The following is a 19022-nucleotide window of genomic DNA, read 5'->3' on the forward strand; positions in this document are numbered from 1 at the left end:
GCATAATTTTAAAATATAAATATACAGATATGTTAAATTTAGATGCTGCTGCTTAGTTAAATAAAAGATGATTTAGGGGAATGTTATGATAATAAATGTCTAGGATGGTACACCTGTAAGGCGGCCATGAACTCAGCGGGACTAAATAATTTGTTCCTGGGATTTTTACAAGTTTCTCAGCGCATTAGTGAGTCTCTGTCATCTATGTCCGTCTTAACTTCTATGTCACTCACGCTGCTATGTTTCACCCTGTAATATTTCATCTTTGACCTGGGTTTATTAATCACAACAGTTGTTACACACAACGTCTTTTAACAACCACAAAATACAACAAATAACAACAGTCACACTTCTTAGAGAGCAAATAACAACTTAAGAAGCAACATAAAGCAATATATTTGTCTGGAAATAAAAAAAGAGTAATTACAAACAGTATTTACAAATGTAGATTGTGCACGCGCGGTAAGAGTCGACGGTGACGTCACACCGCTTGCTCACTATTAATTTCTACAAATAATATAAATTAAATAATTATTTCTTTAAATTGCCCCTGTGGGTTTAGCGCTTAGTTTTGATTGTAATAATATTGTAATAATATTTCTTATGTAGTTAAAAAAATAATGCACACAGCAACGTCCCCCTAATGAAAAGCAGGGGCACCACTATCACAAAAAGACAAAATGCAGTTAGTGTCTGGGGCCCAAGACTGTTTAACTGCCTCCAAGCATACATAAGGGCGATTACCAATAGACCCCTGGCTGTCTTCAAGAAAGCACTGGACAGGCACCTCAAGTCCGTACCTGACCAGCCGGGCTGTGGTTTGTACGTCGGGTTGCCTGTGGCCAGCAGTAACAGCCTGACTGATCAAGTCCTGATCCACCATGAGGCCTGGTCACAGACCAGGCCACGGGGGCATTGACCCCCCAAAGCAGGTATGGGGCACTGTGGCTTGGCTGGCAAAGCTCTTGCTTCACACCCTGAGGACCCGGGTTCAGTTCCCGGCGGGGTGGAAACATTTCAGTGTGTTTCCTTGTACCTGTTGTCCTGTTCGCCTAGCAAGTAGGTACCTGGATGTTAGTCAACTGGTGTGGGTCGCATCCTGGGGGACAAGATTGAGGACCCCAATGAAAATAAGACAGTCCCTCGATGATGCACTGCCTTCCTTGGGTTATCCAGGGTGGCTAGCCCTCCGGGGTTAAAAATCCAAAGCAAATATTATCTTACATGTAATTAATAATACATAAAAGAATGCATTGCATTTAAGGCAAACTAATTCTAATTCTTAAAGACTAATTTAGAATTAGACATAGACTATTAACCCTTAAACGGTCCAAACAGATCGATGTTCAAATTCGTAGTGCTACAAAAGTAGATCTACTTTTTTTTTTACATATTTTCAAATATAACAAAAAAGAGGAGATAAAAGTTTTTTTTTACACGTTTTCACGTGTAAAACAAAAAAAAAAGATCAACATTGTTTTACATGCTTTCAGATGTTGAAAAAAACGTATATATACGTTTGGACCATTTAAGGGTTAAATAAGATTTCTTATGCAGTTATCTACAATTATACATACAATAAGACAAGTACAGTGGAACCTTGGCTTACGAGTGCCCCACCATACAAGTTTTTGAGGATATGAGCAGTCGCTTGGTCAATTTTTTGTTTCTGGATACGAGCAAAAATTCAGGATGCGAGCAAGCTTTCCCCTCAAGGGAGGTTCCTTGATGCTGGTGAGGGGCTCTTGATCTAGAGAATTGTATCTGTATTTCAATTCCCTAAATTAAGCCGGAATACTTTCCATCCCTTCCCCCCCCACAGGCGCTGTATAATCCTACGGGTTCAGTGCTACCCCATCATAATAATATAAACAAACAAACAAATTTTATTTCTTTGCAAGATTACATTGAAAATATGAAATTACAATAATGAGTTGTAGTGCAAAGAGAGCCACTATCATGCCTAGGCATTATGGGCAGACTTTTTATTTTATTTATTTATTTATTTATTTATTTAATTTAATTTAATTTAATGGCTTACAGACTACTTAATACTAAATAAATTGATCATAAATTGTTTATGTAGCACATCTGTTTTTATTTATAGTAGACATTAATTGTACTCAAATTACAATAGTTTCAATAATAAATATTGAAATTATATTTTAGGAATATAATGTTGTGAGTTGTTGAAAGTAGATTATAGTATGAGAATGCTACAATCGGTTGTAAGGCAGTATTTTATTTTTATTTTACTTTTAATACTCCTTGCCAACCTCAACAGAACACATGACCATAACACAAGGCACAGATCACTCTTTGATGTTCCTCGTGTCCATCTCGCGCTATGCAAAAACTCAATGCACATAAAAGGCCCTAAAATCTGGAATTCATTACCTGTAAATATAAAAGAAACACTACCTGTTTATAAATTCAAGTCTCTTCTCAAAGATCACTTACTCACTCAAAACCAAATAAATACTGAATAACTGAACCTTATAAATTGTATATCCTATATGTTACTCACAATTATATCACACAAATGTAAACCTAGGACCCAATCTAACTTTATTATTTTTTTAAATACACTACCTAACAGAATACTCCATTCGACTGAATGTACAGCAATGCAAGCAACCATATGAGCTGTCTTTGTAATACTCATTTGTGCTTTATAGTTATCTGTTTACAATAATGTTTTATCACTGATTTCATCATTGCTTAGTTAATCTTAAGTTAATTTTAAGCCAGCCCGTAATGCTATGCATATAAGTGGCTTTGGTATGCTGCTCTTACCTGTATTTTTTGTACCTCTGTTTGTATGCTTAAATTACTATACGTATTACTAAATTACTAAAATACTACAATGTAGTATTAATCAATGTATGAAATTTGGGCATCTTGTTTTGGAGTTTTAAGATTTTTTTTTTATATTTTATTTAAAACTCAGGTACAAAATATATGGGTACATAATCAATATGTAGCAAGATACAGGCAGTGAAACAATAATCTGCAGTGACTACACAAATACCGAAGAAGCACTTATATAATGACATCAGAACTGGCTGCACTCCAATCAAACACTGCTTTTATGTACTGTGCTTCACGTGAAAAGATGGTCTTATAATAAACGATAGTCCTACCTAGTAATGCTTACACTCCCTTCCCCCCTTGAAAACATACCACTTTCACCTTAGTATACTCATTGACAAATCTCTTATACATTTATAAGAGCATTGAGGACATGATGGCACACATCCACCATTGAAACCAATCCACACCCTAACCCTCATATACCCTATGATAACAATCAATATCGTGCACGGTGGTGGGTTTAATACACTACCGCTGACACTTCAACCCCCCCCCCACATGCCTAGTAACTGTGTCTGCCATCACCACTCATAACCACCATCAGTCATTGAATTTAAAAATACATTAGAATACAATAAAATAAAAGAACATAAGAACCCCTTATCGACTCCTCCACAGAAAAATAAAAATTTTCCATTTTCTAAATACACACTGCTGGTTCATCTTTGTGCTGACACAAAATCTCCCCCATCCCCTATGCTTTTTATCTCTTTACTCCAAAGCTAAATACCAGATTATACATTTCATCAATCAAAATTATATTACAATAAACATAAAAATATCAATACTTATCATCCGACTAATAGGTGTACATTGTTATTACGCTGAATTCCATGAAATTTACATAAGAATTAATACATATATTGACAATCCTCACAATCCTTCCCGTCTTCTAAATACAGTGTACATACATTCAATGACATGTCGTTATGATCCAATCATAATTAAATTACACCCCCCCTTTTCCCCAGTGCAAGATAAATACCACTTGCACTAGACGTCACAACATCTTACATTTGTTCACTTAAAACGTATAAAATAAGAACTAACATAAATAAAACTTATAACAATATATAGATAGTAATTATTTGACAAAGTGAAGGGTACCAACTAATATGGTAACAGTACACTAGAAATTGGAACTCACACACTAATACATATTCCCATTTTTATGTATTATCATGTTCAACAAGATATATATATTTATTAACAATGCTCCAGAGCAATATCAGACTTTGTCACGCACTAAGTTACATAATATAACTTATGGCTCCTAATAAAACATGTACAGGGCAGTACTACCTCAATCATTAACAAAACCATCCTGGCAAAAGTCACTTCAGAAAGCCACCCCCTGCCATCCCCTGACCCCATGCTATCTGTATTAAAACACACAAACTCACGTTCCCTTTCATGCTCAAGTCCGTACCTGACGTCTAAGGTCATAAAACCCCTGTCTCTTAACCAAATGTCACCAGTTCACCCCCCTATGCCCCCCCTCATTCCTAACGACTTTACACCCATATGCTCCACTACCACACACACTTTTATTCCACCTTCCATCCTCCACTAATCTCAAAACGGAACAAAAATGCCAGTTTAGGGAGAAACAGCCCAATCCAGCTCTAAACTACACCCAACCCTAACATTATACCTACCGTCAGATTACGATAACCCAAGGGAAAACTATTTACCCACACCCTCCCATATAGTAGCCTATTTCTGCATACTGTACGATACACACTCGCCGCAAGCGCCTGCACCCTACATTCACCCCCCACCTCCCGCATGCACCAAGACACATACAAAAAATCTGCCACTACATACATCACTGCCCTCCGAATGTCCTTGGAAACCCCGCCCACATCAAAATGCAAAGCCCTCAAAGTCGAAATGTTTCTCCCCCCTCCCGCCACTATACCCAGGACCCTCGCTAACCATGTCCTTACAAACTCCAAGTTTTCACAAAAATATACAGCATGAAAAGCTGTCTCCTCTTCCCCACAATGCAAACAAGTGCCCGCACCTACATAACCCATTCTATATAGCGCTGACCTTGTAGCTAGAATTCCCATAAAGAATCTATAAACCACTTCACGAACCCTTGGCTTTAATCTGATCTTCCGAAAGTCTTCCCAAATGCCCCTCCAATCATACATCGGGTATGTAGCTACTCCCTGTATCACTTTACCCTGCCAACCTGTCCTCCCAAGCCTACTTACCCTTACTTTTTTTGCTTCCCTTACTGCCAACAAATTTCGCACCATATCTTCACACACCAGTAGTGCCTTCCCCTTCCACCATTTTCGCACATCCTCCATGACCTCTCCCACCCTTCTACCCCTCTCCCCTCCCACCCTCAAGTACCGCTGCTTCACATACACTGCCTTCACTCGTGTGTCCAAAGGTATAAGACCCAGCCCACCCTGCCGCACGCCCATCATCACCACCTCCTTCCGTAGCCATGGCTTCCCATAACCCCACACATACCTCAAAACCACCCTTTCCAGTTCCTGAATATCACACAACCTCAGGGGATATACTTCTGCCACTCCCCACACTTTACTGTACACAAGTGTGTTTACTACCACCACCCCCTGCTGCAATGTTACATCCCCAGCCCTCCACCCACGCATCCTACCCATCGCTCTACTCACAACTTCCTTGGAATTTGTTCTCTGCGCCTCCCCAGCGTCCGCCATATACACAACCCCACATATCTTGATTCTATCCACTACGTTCCACCCATACAGTTCCCCCAAACCCCCCCACCCACGTGCCTACTTCTAATAACTTTGACTTTGCTCCATTAACCCTCATCCCTGTCGCCCCACCAAAAATCTCTATTATACGTCCCACATTCCCCAATCCTATTTCCCCTCCCACCAAAACTGTGGTGTCATCCACATACCCCACAATACCACATCCGCCAGGACCCACCTCTCCCTGTTCCCACACTCCTTTCTCTATAAGCCTATAAAAAGGGTCCTGCATGCATGCAAAGAGGATATGAGACAAGGGACAACCCTGTCACAAACCCATCCCCAACTGCACCGGCAACCCTAACTTCCCATTAACCTGTACCCTGACCGTTGCAGGCGTATACAAAGTAGTCACCCAGCGCACAATCTCATCCCCAAAACCCTGTTTTTGTAAAATACTCCACAACATACGTCTATCTACACTGTCATAAGCCTGCTTCCAATCAATCCCCAAGATCCCCCCCCCCCTTGTCTACCCTCCACAAAATCCTTAATTCTTCCATGCCCCTCATGCATACTTCGACCTGGAATTCCACACTGTCCTCTATGTAGGACTCGGTCAAGCACCTTTTTCATACGATTACCTAAAACCTTCGCAAAAACTTTATAATCAGCACACATGAGGGAGATCGCCCTAAAAGCACCCAAGGTCTTCCCCCCTCTCTTATAGACCAAAACAACTACCCCCGTGCCCTGCGATTCCCCCAGCACTCCCCTTTCCTTCATACAGTTAAACAACGAGACCAGACATTCCTTCATACAATCCCAGTGTGTAATATAGAAATCATTAGGAATTCCATCAATGCCCGGCGCTTTTCCCCTACTCAAGCCCATTACCGCCTCCTCCACCTCCTCCTCACTGATCCTACCCTCTATTACCGCTCTCTCCTCCTCCCCTAAAATACCCCGAATTCCTTCTCCTAGAATCTCTCCCTCCCTCCCTCCCTCCCTCCCCCTGCTTAAAATTCTCCCTAAACCAATAATCAGCATAATTGCTCATTCCATCGGTGGTACTAAGTACCTGCCCCACCCTATATCCCCCCACCCCTTTACACACCTCTAATTCCATAATCGTGGTCATCTGTTGCCTATTCCTAAATCTCCTCAAAACACATCCTGATGGTTTGTCATCCCATAGAACCTCCTCTAAACCTTCCCTCACACGTATCGCATCAAAACGAGAATTTTGTATATCCCTCAATCTTCCCCTTAACCCTTTCAGGGTCCAAACCGTAGATCTACGTCATGAGCTCAGCTCACTCTGATAAACTGTGAGTGGTACATTTGGGCCTAGATATAAGAGATTACATCTATGTGGTATGTGTGCACCACATAAAACAAATCCTGCAGCACACTGTGTATAATGAGAGAAAAAAACTGAAATCATGATTTTTCGATTAAAACAGCGACTTCTCAGTGTTTTTTCGTATGTTTTTTATCATTGTATTTGCGATTTCTCGGTCTCATTTGATAGAGTGGGAGACATATTACAGAAATAGAGATGATTTTGATTGGTTTTAGCACAGGAAATGGCTTGAAACTTAGCTCAAAGTAGCGGAAATGTTAAATTTTTGCCGAAATTCAAGAGTAAACAAACGACCTCACACGTCTAATACACGCCAGCTGGTGGGTCTAATATACATTCACAAATATGGTGATGATATTTATACAATTATTACAGTATTGCATAACAGTAAATCTTCTATTTTTTTGATGTGAATAAAAATTCATTTTTTTGATGTGAATAAAAATTCATTATGTGAATAAAAAATCAAAATGGAATTTATTTGTAAAGCCTCAAAACGTAACTAATGAACAGAGGAAATGCTAGTTTAGTTCCAGGAATACCTACATTGTTTATTCTGGACCCTATTTTGAAATTGGAATATTTTGAACTTTGTGTTAAATTGACCAAATTAACAATTTCCGATCACTTTATTTTGTAGTTGAAACAGTTGACTTGGCGATTTCTTGTGCTCAGTCGATAGAATAGAAGTAATACTAGTGAAATACATAGCTAAGAATTTGGTTGACTGGAATAATGTAATTGGCCTAAAATGGGAGTCAAAGTCGGCAAAATCGCCGATTCGTAAATATCGCTGACACATCAAAATTCGTGAGAGCATAATTTCATCAATTTTCCATCAAATTTCGTACTTTTTGTTTTATTACCTTCACAAAAAGATTCTCTACCATTTCATAAGAAAAAATAACAAATTTTTTTTTTAAACTTCTTGGACACTGGGGCTCCACTTCAGATTTGGGCCTTGGACCCTGAAGGGGTTAAAACCTCTATTTCTCCATGTCTAGCCCCCCCTCCCCCTTCATAACAATCATTGAGCTGCCCCTCAAAATATTTCTGTAAACCAAACCTCCACCTCGCCTCATCCCGTCCTCTATGCTGATAATACTCCTTAATCTGCAATTTAGCGTGCTTCTCCCACCATTCCAAGACATCCTCCTCTTTGTTGCGAACCTCCCAGAGTTGCCTCCACCATTCCCTAAAAAACAACCCCTCCCCCTCCCCCTGAAGTAGCCTCACATTCATTTTCCAATAACCCACATACCTACAAACCATCCCTTCCCATGCCATCTCTGCCAAAACAGCACGATGGTCCGAAAAACCTAAATCTATCGTCATTACACGTTCTACTGTTATATCTCGAGTTATATATATACGATCCAACCTGGCAGCATAACCCCTCCGCATAAACGTGTGCTCTACTCTCCACCCATCGCCCCTGACTATGTCATAAACCCCTGCATCCCTCAACAAATCCCTCAATACCCCAAGCACACACCCTGCCCCTCTCGGCTCCACATCCTTATTCCTGATTACACAGTTCCAATCCCCACCTATTATAGAAACCATGGGTAAACCCCGCATGTAGAAAAGCAAAACCTCCCTTACAAAATTCACCTTTACCCGTATGTTACTATCTGCCGACATATATATCCCCAAAAAACATACTCTAATCTCGCCCCATGTCCCCTCCACCCTCCCCCCTCCCCTCCCCCCCTCTTCCCACATGAGCACGTGGAATGGGCTGGACTCCCTCACTGCCACTGCCACCCCACCCTTTAATTTCCCTGAACTACCAGCATACATCCTAAAACCGTTCAGCCTCAACTCTCTGCCACACTTAAAATTGTGTTCTTGAATAAAACACACATCAATGTTAAAACGCCGCAAAACATCCTCCAACCATACTCGTTTACCGTCAGCTCTAAGGCCATTCATGTTTATAGTTAGACACTTAAAGATTCGGAAAGGGTGGCTTTCCTCTATGTCTCTGTGTCCTGTCTGTTACACTTTTTGCTGCTTCTGTCTTTTCCCGTGCACTCTTTCCCGCCTGGACCCCCTCCCCCCCTGTGCACTACACTGCCCCTTCTTAATCACTCCCGCCCACGTCTTCTTCCCTGAACGCTGAGCTGGTGTTATAACCTCCTCATCCGACGAGCCTCCAGCTCTCTTTCTAGTTGCACCCTCAAACTCCATATCAGTATTTCCACTCCCCTTGTGCACCTCAGCTTCCACCTGTAGCAACTGCAACATGCCAGACTCTGACCCCGGAGGCCCTGGAATCTGCTCAATCAAGTCCTTCTCAACCATCAGAATTCTCCCGTCTGTAGATGGGTTCCCCTCCGCAGGGATGTCCAGGAAAGACTTAATCATCTCCTGTAGGGGTGTAGATAACTCCTGTAGGTCACCGGCCTCTCCCACCCCTACAGGCTGCTGCTCAACACCCGGGTCTGTCTGCGGGGGAGCATCCGAAGCCACTGGTAGCATCACACAATTCTCTTCCACGCCCTCCACTTCGTCCGCCCAGTTACCTTTGCCTACTGCACTCATAGTCTTCGGCAGATGTGCCACCAGAGACTCTGTGACTACTTGCCGTTCCCAAGGCCGCGGCGCTGCTGCTTTACCACACCCAGCCGCAATGTGGCCAAAAGCTCCGCACAGGCGACACGTCTTGTGTTGTCCCGCGTAGGTCACATATATCTGTGTCCTAAAATCCTCCAGGACAACATACGAGGGAATAGGTCTTCTCAATGTCATCTTGACGGTGTAAGATCCAGCAAGCAACCCTGCATAGATTCCATCCGTCCATCGGCCTAAAGTTATAGCATGCACCTCACCATATCGTTGAAAAATCTCTCTGATATCCACATCATCTGCCTCAAAAGGAACGTTGCGGATCCTCACCCAGGTGTAGTATTTTGAGGCATCCCGCAGGCGTACCTCCAGTCTAGATGATACGGTGATGCTCTTCTCCTGGTACTGAGTCACCGTCCTTTCATATGCCTCCACTGTGCAGAACTTTACGAAGATTCTTGAAGAACCATTAAGCTCTATTCCATGTAGTTCGTCATAATCCCGTATAATCGTTGGTAATAAAACAGAGGCATTCATCGGATAAATTGTCCCTTTAACAAGGTCAACACACACCGTGTTGCTCCTCCTGCGGTAGGTGGCAGCCATCTTGGTGAAAACAGGAAGTTGCGCAACAGAGAAAGCAGGAGCTTTTTGCGCAGCGCGTCCACACGGCCCGAGAGCGATGAGGACAATGATTTTTAAGATTTAGGTAATTGGGAGATTTTTTGATAAAGTTAAATATTGAGTATTGAGTATTTAGTTTAGGGTGAGGAAGTGGTTTTTGAGAAGGGTCTTAAATTGATGTTCAGATCGGGTTACTTTAGGATTTACTGGTAATGAATTCCAAATTTTGGGGCCCTTTATGTGCATAGAGTTTTTACACAGTGTGATATGGACATGGGGTACATCAAAAGGAGATCTGTGTCTTGTGTTATGGTTGTGTGTCCTGTAAAGGATGGTGAGGAGAAGTTTGAGTGGATGGTTTATGTTTGAGTGTAGTGTTCTATGTATGTAGTAGGCACATGCATAAGTATGGATGTTCTTTACTGTGAACAGTTTTAGACTTTTGAATATTGATGGAGTATGTAGTTGAAAGTGAGAATTTGTTATCTTTTGACTGCAGCCTTTTGCTGAGTTATTAGTGGTCTTAGGTGATTTAATGTTGTTGATCCCCATGCACAAATTCCATATGTAAGATAAGGGTAGATGAGTGCATGATACAGTGCAAGGAGAGCTGATTGTGGAACATAGTACCGTATCTTTGATAGTATGCCTACTGTCTTAGAGATTTTCTTGGAAATTTGTTGTATATGTGTCTGGAATTTGAGCCTACTGTCAAGGTGGATTCTTAGGAATTTTCCCTCTGTGAGTCTTGTGATGGATGATCCGTTTTAGCATTATGTTAAGTGGAACATTTGCAGCTCTGTTTCCAAACTGAATGAAATAGGTTTTGTCAGTATTGAGGGTAAGCTTATTAGTCATCATCCAGGTAGATATTTTCTGCAATTCGGTATTAACAGTGTTAGCCAGTATGGCTGGGTTTGGTTGATAGAAGACATACGTTGTGTCATCTGCAAATAATATGGGTTTGAGTACTTGTGATGCATTCGTTAGGTCATTGATGTAAATGAGAAAGAGAAGTGGGCCAAGGACACTTCCTTGTGGGACACCCACTGTGATTGGTTGAATGGAAGAGTTTGCTCCATTTGTGTACACATATTGGCTTCTGTTATTAAGTTATGACTTTAAGTAGTAGAGGGAGTGCCCTTTTATACCATAGTGTGTTAATTTAATGTGCAGCAAATCATGGTCAACTGTATCAAAAGCTTTACGTAAATCAATGAAAATTCCCAGCTGGACTTTTTCTTCTCAAGAGCGGTGTATATTAGTTCTAGCATGTGTATAATAGCATCATTTGTGCTTTTATTAGTCCTGAATCCAAACTGACATGGGTTTAGTATATTGTGTGAGATGAAGTAGGAATAGATCTGTCTATGAATTAATTTTTCAAAGTTGTTAGAGAGCAGAGGTAAGTTAGATATTGGTCTGTAGTTATTCAGGTCTGCTTGATCATCTCCTTTGTGGATCGGCATGACCCCTCACTATTTTGAGAATTGCTGGGAAGGTGGAGGATTTGATGGATTTGTTAAAGAGTGTTGCAATAATTGGTGACAGTACTTGTGAAGCTTTTTTGTACATAAAAGGTGGTAAGTTATATATGTCTCGTGCCTTGTTTTTAAGGGTGTTGATGAGCGAGACTTCTGTTGGGTTGATTGGGGTTAGGAATTGTGTATTCGGGTAGGTGTCTGTGAAGTAGTCTGATAGATGGGTGTTTGAGCTTGGGATTTTGCTCGCTAGATTCTTTCCTATGGTGGAGAAGAAAACATTGAGTCTGGTGTATCAGTTGGTGGGAGTAGGGCTTCGTCTGATTTTGTTAATTTGATTGTTTTGTTTTTGGATATCTTTTTAGTTCCTAGAATTTCAGATAGGGTTTTCCAGATCTTTTTCATATCACCTTTTATGTTGTGTAATCTATTCTCATAATACAATTTTTTTGACCTTCTTTTCAGGCTGGTAAGGACTGACGAGTGACGTTTAGAGTGGTCTCTAGTGATTTGACTCATTCTGTACTGTTTTTCATATAGGTGGTTTGTGTTAATGGATTTAAGGATGCTAGGTGTTAGCCAGGGACTGTTCAGTCTCTTAGCTGTGATCTGTTTAGTTTTTTAGGGCAATGCTTGTTATTGAGGTAGCGGTTTTCTTTTAAAAAATTATTAATACATTCATTTGTATCTGTATATGTTTCAAGCTCATTGTGCCAGTCGACATTATTCATAGCTGTTATAAAGTTATTAACAGCTGTTTCATTATGTAATCTGAAGGTAACTTTAGTAGTGTCTTGAGGCAATTTACCTAGGTTGGTTATGAGATAGATAGGGTAGTGGTCTGTGGTGTTGTCTGTGATTATGCTTGATTTTAAAGGGGATGTGGTGTTAGTCCAGATGTGGTCTAATAAGGAGATAGTCTCGGAGATTCTTGTAGGTTTGGTTATTGTTGGTAGCAACAACCAGTTGCTCATAGTGTTTGTGAATTCAGTTACTTGTGGGTCCTGGTCATGTAGTAGATTTATGTTGAAATCCCCTGTGAGCAGCAAGTGGTCTTTGTTCATCTGTGCATCAGTTATCATGTTTCTTAATTTTTCACTAAAATGGTAAATGTTTGACTGTGGTACTCTGTAGATGTTTATCACTGTGAGGGGTTTTTGCAGGTCTTAAATTTAGCTATAATATATTCTCCATGTTCAACCCATGTGCAAGAATTATTGATACATTCAAGTTGATCTGAGTAGTATATAGCTGTTCAACCCTACAGTTGTGTATGGCTGTGTAACCAGGAGTGGCATAGACATCTGTAGTACCAGGATTTAGCCAGGTTTCTGTGAGTGTGAAGATTGACATACTGGTATGAAGGGAATTGAGTAATGCTGTGAGGTCATCGTAATGTTTGCTCAAAGATTTGACATTGTAATTAAAGATAGTTATGTTATTGTTGGCTCTGAGTAGTGTCTTTGCTTGGTTAGCTGTGAAATAAGTTGCTGTTCGATTCATGTAAGTAATTTAATAAAAGGTTGATATCAGGATCAATGCTTGTAATCATAAGATTGAGAGTGACTCTTCAACTAGACTTTTGAATAAAGTACAGTGGACCCCCGCCTTACGATATTAATTCATTCCAGAAGTCTGTTCGGGTGCCGTTACTGAACGAATTTGTTCCCATAAGGAATATTGTAAATTAGATTAGTCCGTTTCAGACCCCCAAAAATACACGTACAAAAGCACTTACAAAAATACACTTACATAATTGTTCGAGTTGGGAGCTGATTGTAAAGCAGGGGTCCACTGTACTATTATGTTAACCCTTAAACTGTCCAAACATAGATCTACGTTTTTTCAACATTTGAAAGTATGTAAAAAAAGTAGATCTATTTTTTTTTTTTTTTTTTTTTTTTTTTTTTGCATTTGAAAACGTGTAAAAAAAACTTTGATCTACTTTTTGTTTTTTTGAAATGTAAAAAAAACGTAGATCTACTTTTGGAGCACTACGCATGTGAACGTAGATCTGCATGGACAGTTTAAGAGTTAAACTTAATAATTATGATACTAAATTAATTTATCTTACTAGCTAATGGATTGTTAAAAGTAGTTTTAAAAAATACAGAGATACAGTTCACTCTTAACCCTTGACTGTTTCGGTCGTATATATACGTACATGTACGTCTTACGAGCCAATGTGTTTGACGTATACATACTCAAAAATTCTAATGGCTTCAAATCCAGCAGGAGAAAGCTAGTAGGCCCACATGTGAGAGAATGGGTCTGTATGGTCAGTGTGCGCAGTATAAAAAAAATCCTGCAGCAAGCAGTGCTTAATGAGAAAAAAAAACTCTGACTGTGTTTTTGGATTAAAACGCTGACTTTCAGGTGTATTTTCGTATAGTTTTTATGGTTATATTCTCATTTTCGTAGTCACATTTGATAGAATGGAAAACATATTATATGAAATGGAGCTCAAGCTAGTGGAAATGTTTGATTCTTGTCGATGTTCAAGAGTAAACAAAAGACGTCATTGTCCAATAAATGTCCAACTAGCCATTCTAATATGCAGTCGTGAATGGTTTGAGATTATTTATGCAATTACGTATTACAATATTGCAGTAGTCTGCATAACAGTAAATATTCTATGTTTTGTTTGAATAACAATTTAGAATAGAAAGCAAGAGTAATATCAGAGGGTCCTGGAGATGTGACTGATGAATTATGAAATTGTTACTTTAGAGCCAGGAATGTCTGCATTGTTCAGTTTGGACCGGTGGCCTGGTGGCTAAAGCTCCCGCTTCACACACGGAGGGCCCGGGTTCAATTCCCAGCGGGTGGAAACATTTCGACACGTTTCCTTACACTATTGCCCTGTTCACCTAGTAATTCAGTGGTGATTGCTAAAGCAGATACTAAGTGTACTAGCGACTGGAAAAGAGAAATAAATATTATTGTATGTGAGTAAAAGAGCGAAGAGTGAAAATGGCAGGCATTAGGGGGGTACAGGCTGCCATAATTATATTTATCTTTCTTCTTCAATTCCATGAAGAAAGAAATCAGTCATGGGGGCTGGAAAAGGTGAATGGAATAACAGCGCCCTGGACAGTAAAAGCCCAACAGTTGCCATCCTACCAGAAAAGTAAATATCACTATCACCACAAGGTATGGCAACACCGCATACCCAAACAAAAACAGTGGCACACAGCTCTTATTGTAGCGCTCTTAAGTGGTGATATCCAAATTAATCCAGGACCTCAAACTATTGTGCAGAGGCAAAACAGACAGATAAATGATGGTGATAATGACGGTCTCGTAGCTAGGAATGATAACCTTAACTCCATATGTAATGCATACATAGGACAATGTGAGACAATACAGCCATTATTATCTCAAACACCACCAAACAGGTGCATACACTGTACTAAAGCATGCATGAAAAACAGAAAAGGCACTTTATGTAAAATGTGCAAGGGGTGGGTGCATGATGGATGTATGTACAATTATAGCAACGGTGCCAGAATTCATTTTCTGTGTAACAAATGCACTTTGGCACAGTTACCCTTTAGCAGTGATGACATTGATTTACCTATTTTTAATACAAATGACCCATTGCCATATATTGATGATTATGATTGTTTTATGAAAACAGGCCTTCACTTTATTCATGTCAATGTAAGATCACTTCTTCCTAAATTGGCAGAGATTAGGATTCTAGCTAACAAAATTAGGGCGGCAGTTATAACCATCTCTGAATCTTGGTTGGATGATACGGTGACTGACGATGAGGTCAAAATAGAAGGTTACAATATAAAACACTTAGATAGGAACAGAAAGGGTGGTGGAGTATGTGCCTACATTAGAAATGACTTAGCTTACAACCCAAGACCTGATTTAAATAACAATAAACTGGAGATTCTATGGTTTGAAGTGCTGCTTCCCAAGACCAAACCCATCTTAGTAGGAACTAGTTACCGCCCTCCTACCTAGGACCAGTTCTTAGAAGAATTTTCCAGAGTCTTGTCCGGAGTTGAAAACAATTGCGAGACAATAATACTGGGCGACTTCAACATCTGTTTTCAGCAGCAAAATAACGGGCTATGCAAAAGGTCCTCTTCAAGGGGGGCTCCTTGGCGTGGTGAAGAGGCTCTTGGTCTGAGGAATTAGACCTGTCGGTCTACTTCCTCAGACCGAACCTAATTACCCCCAAATCCCCCGTTCCCTATCCCATCCTCCCCATCCTCCCCTTTTTACTTTCCTCCTCCTCCTCCCCACCCCTCCCTTTTGCCCTTCCTTTTTGGCCTTTTGGTCCATCCCATTCCGTTGAGGTTCTTGGCGGTGGCGTAGTTTGCCGTGGAATCTGGATTGCCTGGGGATGTCCTGATCCCTCTCCGGTATCCCGGAGGGTGGCTTTGGGTGTCTCTCGGGCGACGGGTGTATCTCTGGAAGCCACCTTTCGGATTCTGGGGGTGGTGGCCGAAGGAGGAATGCTTTGTGGCGGATTTCCGGCCGCCCTCTCTTTTGTCCACCGAGGTAGCTTGGCAGATGTGAGGTTGCTATCCCGGATTGCCGGTTTACTGGCATGATGGGTAGGGTATGGCACGGGTTCCATGCTGCATCTGCGCTACTTGTGCTGAGGTCCTCTTGGGCGCGGAAGGAGATTTCTGGCCCTTTCATTCCTCCTAGGAACTATCCCTCCCCGGTCCCCCTTTTTTTTATTCTTTCTTTTATTTTTATTTTCTTTTCTTTCTTTTTTTTTCTTAAAAACAAAAAGAAAGAAGTAACCTAACCATGGCAGCCCTAGTCCATGAACCTGCTACCCCCGGGCCCCTTCTTGATACCGCACCCCGTTCTGACCCCGCCTCGTCTTTGGACCACTCTTCGGACACTCCTCATGCCTCTGTACCTCTTGCCGGTGCTGTTTCCTCACCCGCTTCAGGTACTGAGGCCTCGACTGACTCCTTCGATTTATCTGACCTTCCCTCTCCTCTGATTATGCTTCCGGCCTCTCCCTCTACAGTGCGGCAATTTTCGAATCGCCGGCCCATTCCACGTCGGACCAACTCTGGTCCCACGCCTAAACGACAACGACAATTACCTGCTGATGATACTTCTCCACCTTCTCGTTCTTCTCAGAAACGATCGACATGTCCTTCACTACCTTTCCACGCTCAGTTTCAGACTGAACAATGGACTAAATTCTTCACTTTACGACCGACTTCCTCTACTGCCTATCTTTCTGACCACAGTATTGGCAAGGCACTCCTACGCCATGTTGGTAAAGATATTTCTTTTCATGCTCTTAAGAGCGGTACGCGCATCATCACCGTACAGAATGCTACCCAGGCTCATGAGCTCTCTCGTCTTTCCCATATCGATACTGTTCCTGTCACTCTTGAAAAACATCATTCCCTCAATTCTTGTAGTGGTACCGTCATTCTGCCCCATACCATAGTTCAACAAAATTTCCAGACATGTGGCACTGACATTCTTGAACAGCTGGAACTCCAAGATCTCCCAATCCTCAAGGTAGACACTTACGTTCTTCCTGCCCGCGGGCGGAGACGATACCCTAGCAATGTGGCTCGTTTAACTTTTGACAGCCGAGAACTCCCATCCTCAGTTTATATAGCAGGACATCGGTTACAAGTCCGAAAGGTGATCCCTACACCGCAACAGTGTAGAAATTGCTGGCGATTTGGCCATCCAGCGAAATATTGCAGATCTATCGCCGAATGCCCAGTCTGTGGTGCCGATGACCATTCTCATACGTCTTGCAATCAATCTCCCTCTTGCCTTAACTGTCATGAGGCTCACCCTTCGTACTCTCGCCGTTGTCAAGTCTATTTAAACGAGCGGGAAATCCGTTACCTCAAAGAGACAGAAGGTCTCCCTTATGCCATGGCAGTTTCTCATCTCCGCCTCCAAGGGAGACTCCCACGTGTTTCTTATTCCCGTGTTTCAAAACGTCCCCCCACTTCTGGTATCCCATCTTCTACACCCACCTCTGTGGTTACCTCTCCCATAGTCACTCCTGTATCTAATCCTTTTGCTGTCCTCGGCTCAGACGTCCCTACTTCAACGCCTCAGTCTGATCTCGCTTCTTCGTGTACTCTCTCACAAGCCTCAGTAACAACGAGATCTCGTATGACACCTCCTCCCAATCGTCCCTCTACTTCTCAAAAGTCAAAAAAAGGTCCTTTAACACCTCCTACCCATCTTCCACCTCCTCATTTTACCCTCCCTGTCTCTGTCCCTGGTTCTCCCCCTCTCACTGGCTCTGTTACAAGTGTAGAGGTTCACCCTCCTCCTCGTACTGTACCTTCCTCCCCTGTTCCCTCCCAGGTTTCTTCCTCTTCTGCCACCTCCCAGGTTTCTTCCTCTTCTATCCCCTTCCATGCTTCTCCAGTTCCCTCCACCCTTTCGCCCCCCCCTACCTTGGTACAGTCCAATACAGTTCCAATCTTTACTCATCCTCCTCCAACCATTTCCAATATTGTCTCCCATACGACGTCTCTGAATTCCGAAACACTTGAAGCAATCTCTGAATATATTGCAGAGACCAAACCATCAATGGACACTGATCCACCCTCTGTTCCTTCTCTCTCCTCTCCTCCATCTGCGCAACTCCTTTCCTCACAGCACACCGTTCCTTCGCTGCTTGAACTTTTTCCACTGCCTCCGCATGTGGACTTTTCTAACCCCTCTAGTCCGTAGGAACCCTTACCTGTGGATTTCAAGTATCTTTATCATTGCCAGTCATGGCCTATTTACAGTGGAATACACGCGGCCTCAGGGGTAATCGGAGTGAGCTTCAGATGTTACTCTCCCAGTTTGCCCCTGTTGGTGTTTGCTTACAGGAACCAAAATTACACTCTGCTGTTATCTCTCCCATCTCAGGCTATAATTTATTGTATTCTTCAGATCCTTTTCCTGATGGGACCTTTAATGAAAGTGCCCTTCTTCTACGCACTGATATTCCGTACCATCAGCTATTTGTTCATACTTCGCTGCATTACACAGCAGCCCGTATCCACTTGCATAGGTGGTATACGCTCTGTTCTTTATATCTCTCTCCTTCTCGGGCATTATCTATTCCGGATATTGCCTTTCTTGTTTCGTCATTACCACCACCGATTCTGTTACTTTGTGATTTTAATGCCCACCATTTCCTCTGGGGGGGGGTCTCACTGTGATTCCCGTGGAATTCAGTTAGAGGCTTTTCTTGCCACCCACCCCCTCCATGTTTTAAATACAGGTACGCACACCCATTTTGATCCTCGGACTCATACTCTCTCTTGCATCGATCTCTCAGTCTGCTCTTCCTCCACCGCATTAGACTTCACTTGGTCTGTTCTCCCGGACTTACATGACAGCGATCATTTCCCAATCATTCTTACTTCCCCTTCATATTCA

The 19022-nt window shown here is 41.8% G+C and overlaps 1 protein-coding gene across 6 annotated transcripts in view; it reads left to right on the forward strand.

Annotated features, from left to right (window-relative positions):
- The first annotated feature begins 108 nt into the window (after window positions 1-108).
- LOC128687651 (ubiquinone biosynthesis protein COQ9, mitochondrial) overlaps window positions 109-19022 on the forward strand; it is a 181334-nt gene continuing 162420 nt past the window's right edge. For 4 of the 6 annotated variants that reach the window (XM_070083925.1, XM_070083924.1, XM_070083921.1 and 1 more), the window contains exon 1: window positions 119-187. Coding sequence is in view for 1 of the 6 variants with exons in the window: in XM_053775220.1 (XP_053631195.1) it covers window positions 127-187 (61 nt within the window). In the remaining 5 variants the exon portion in view is untranslated. Of the gene's footprint in view, window positions 188-19022 lie in introns of all 6 variants that reach the window. The other 2 variants (XM_053775220.1, XM_053775218.2) reach the window with 2 other exon arrangements.

The sequence above is a fragment of the Cherax quadricarinatus genome, chromosome 11, assembly GCF_038502225.1.
Source record: "Cherax quadricarinatus isolate ZL_2023a chromosome 11, ASM3850222v1, whole genome shotgun sequence".
Lineage (NCBI taxonomy): Eukaryota > Metazoa > Arthropoda > Malacostraca > Decapoda > Parastacidae > Cherax > Cherax quadricarinatus.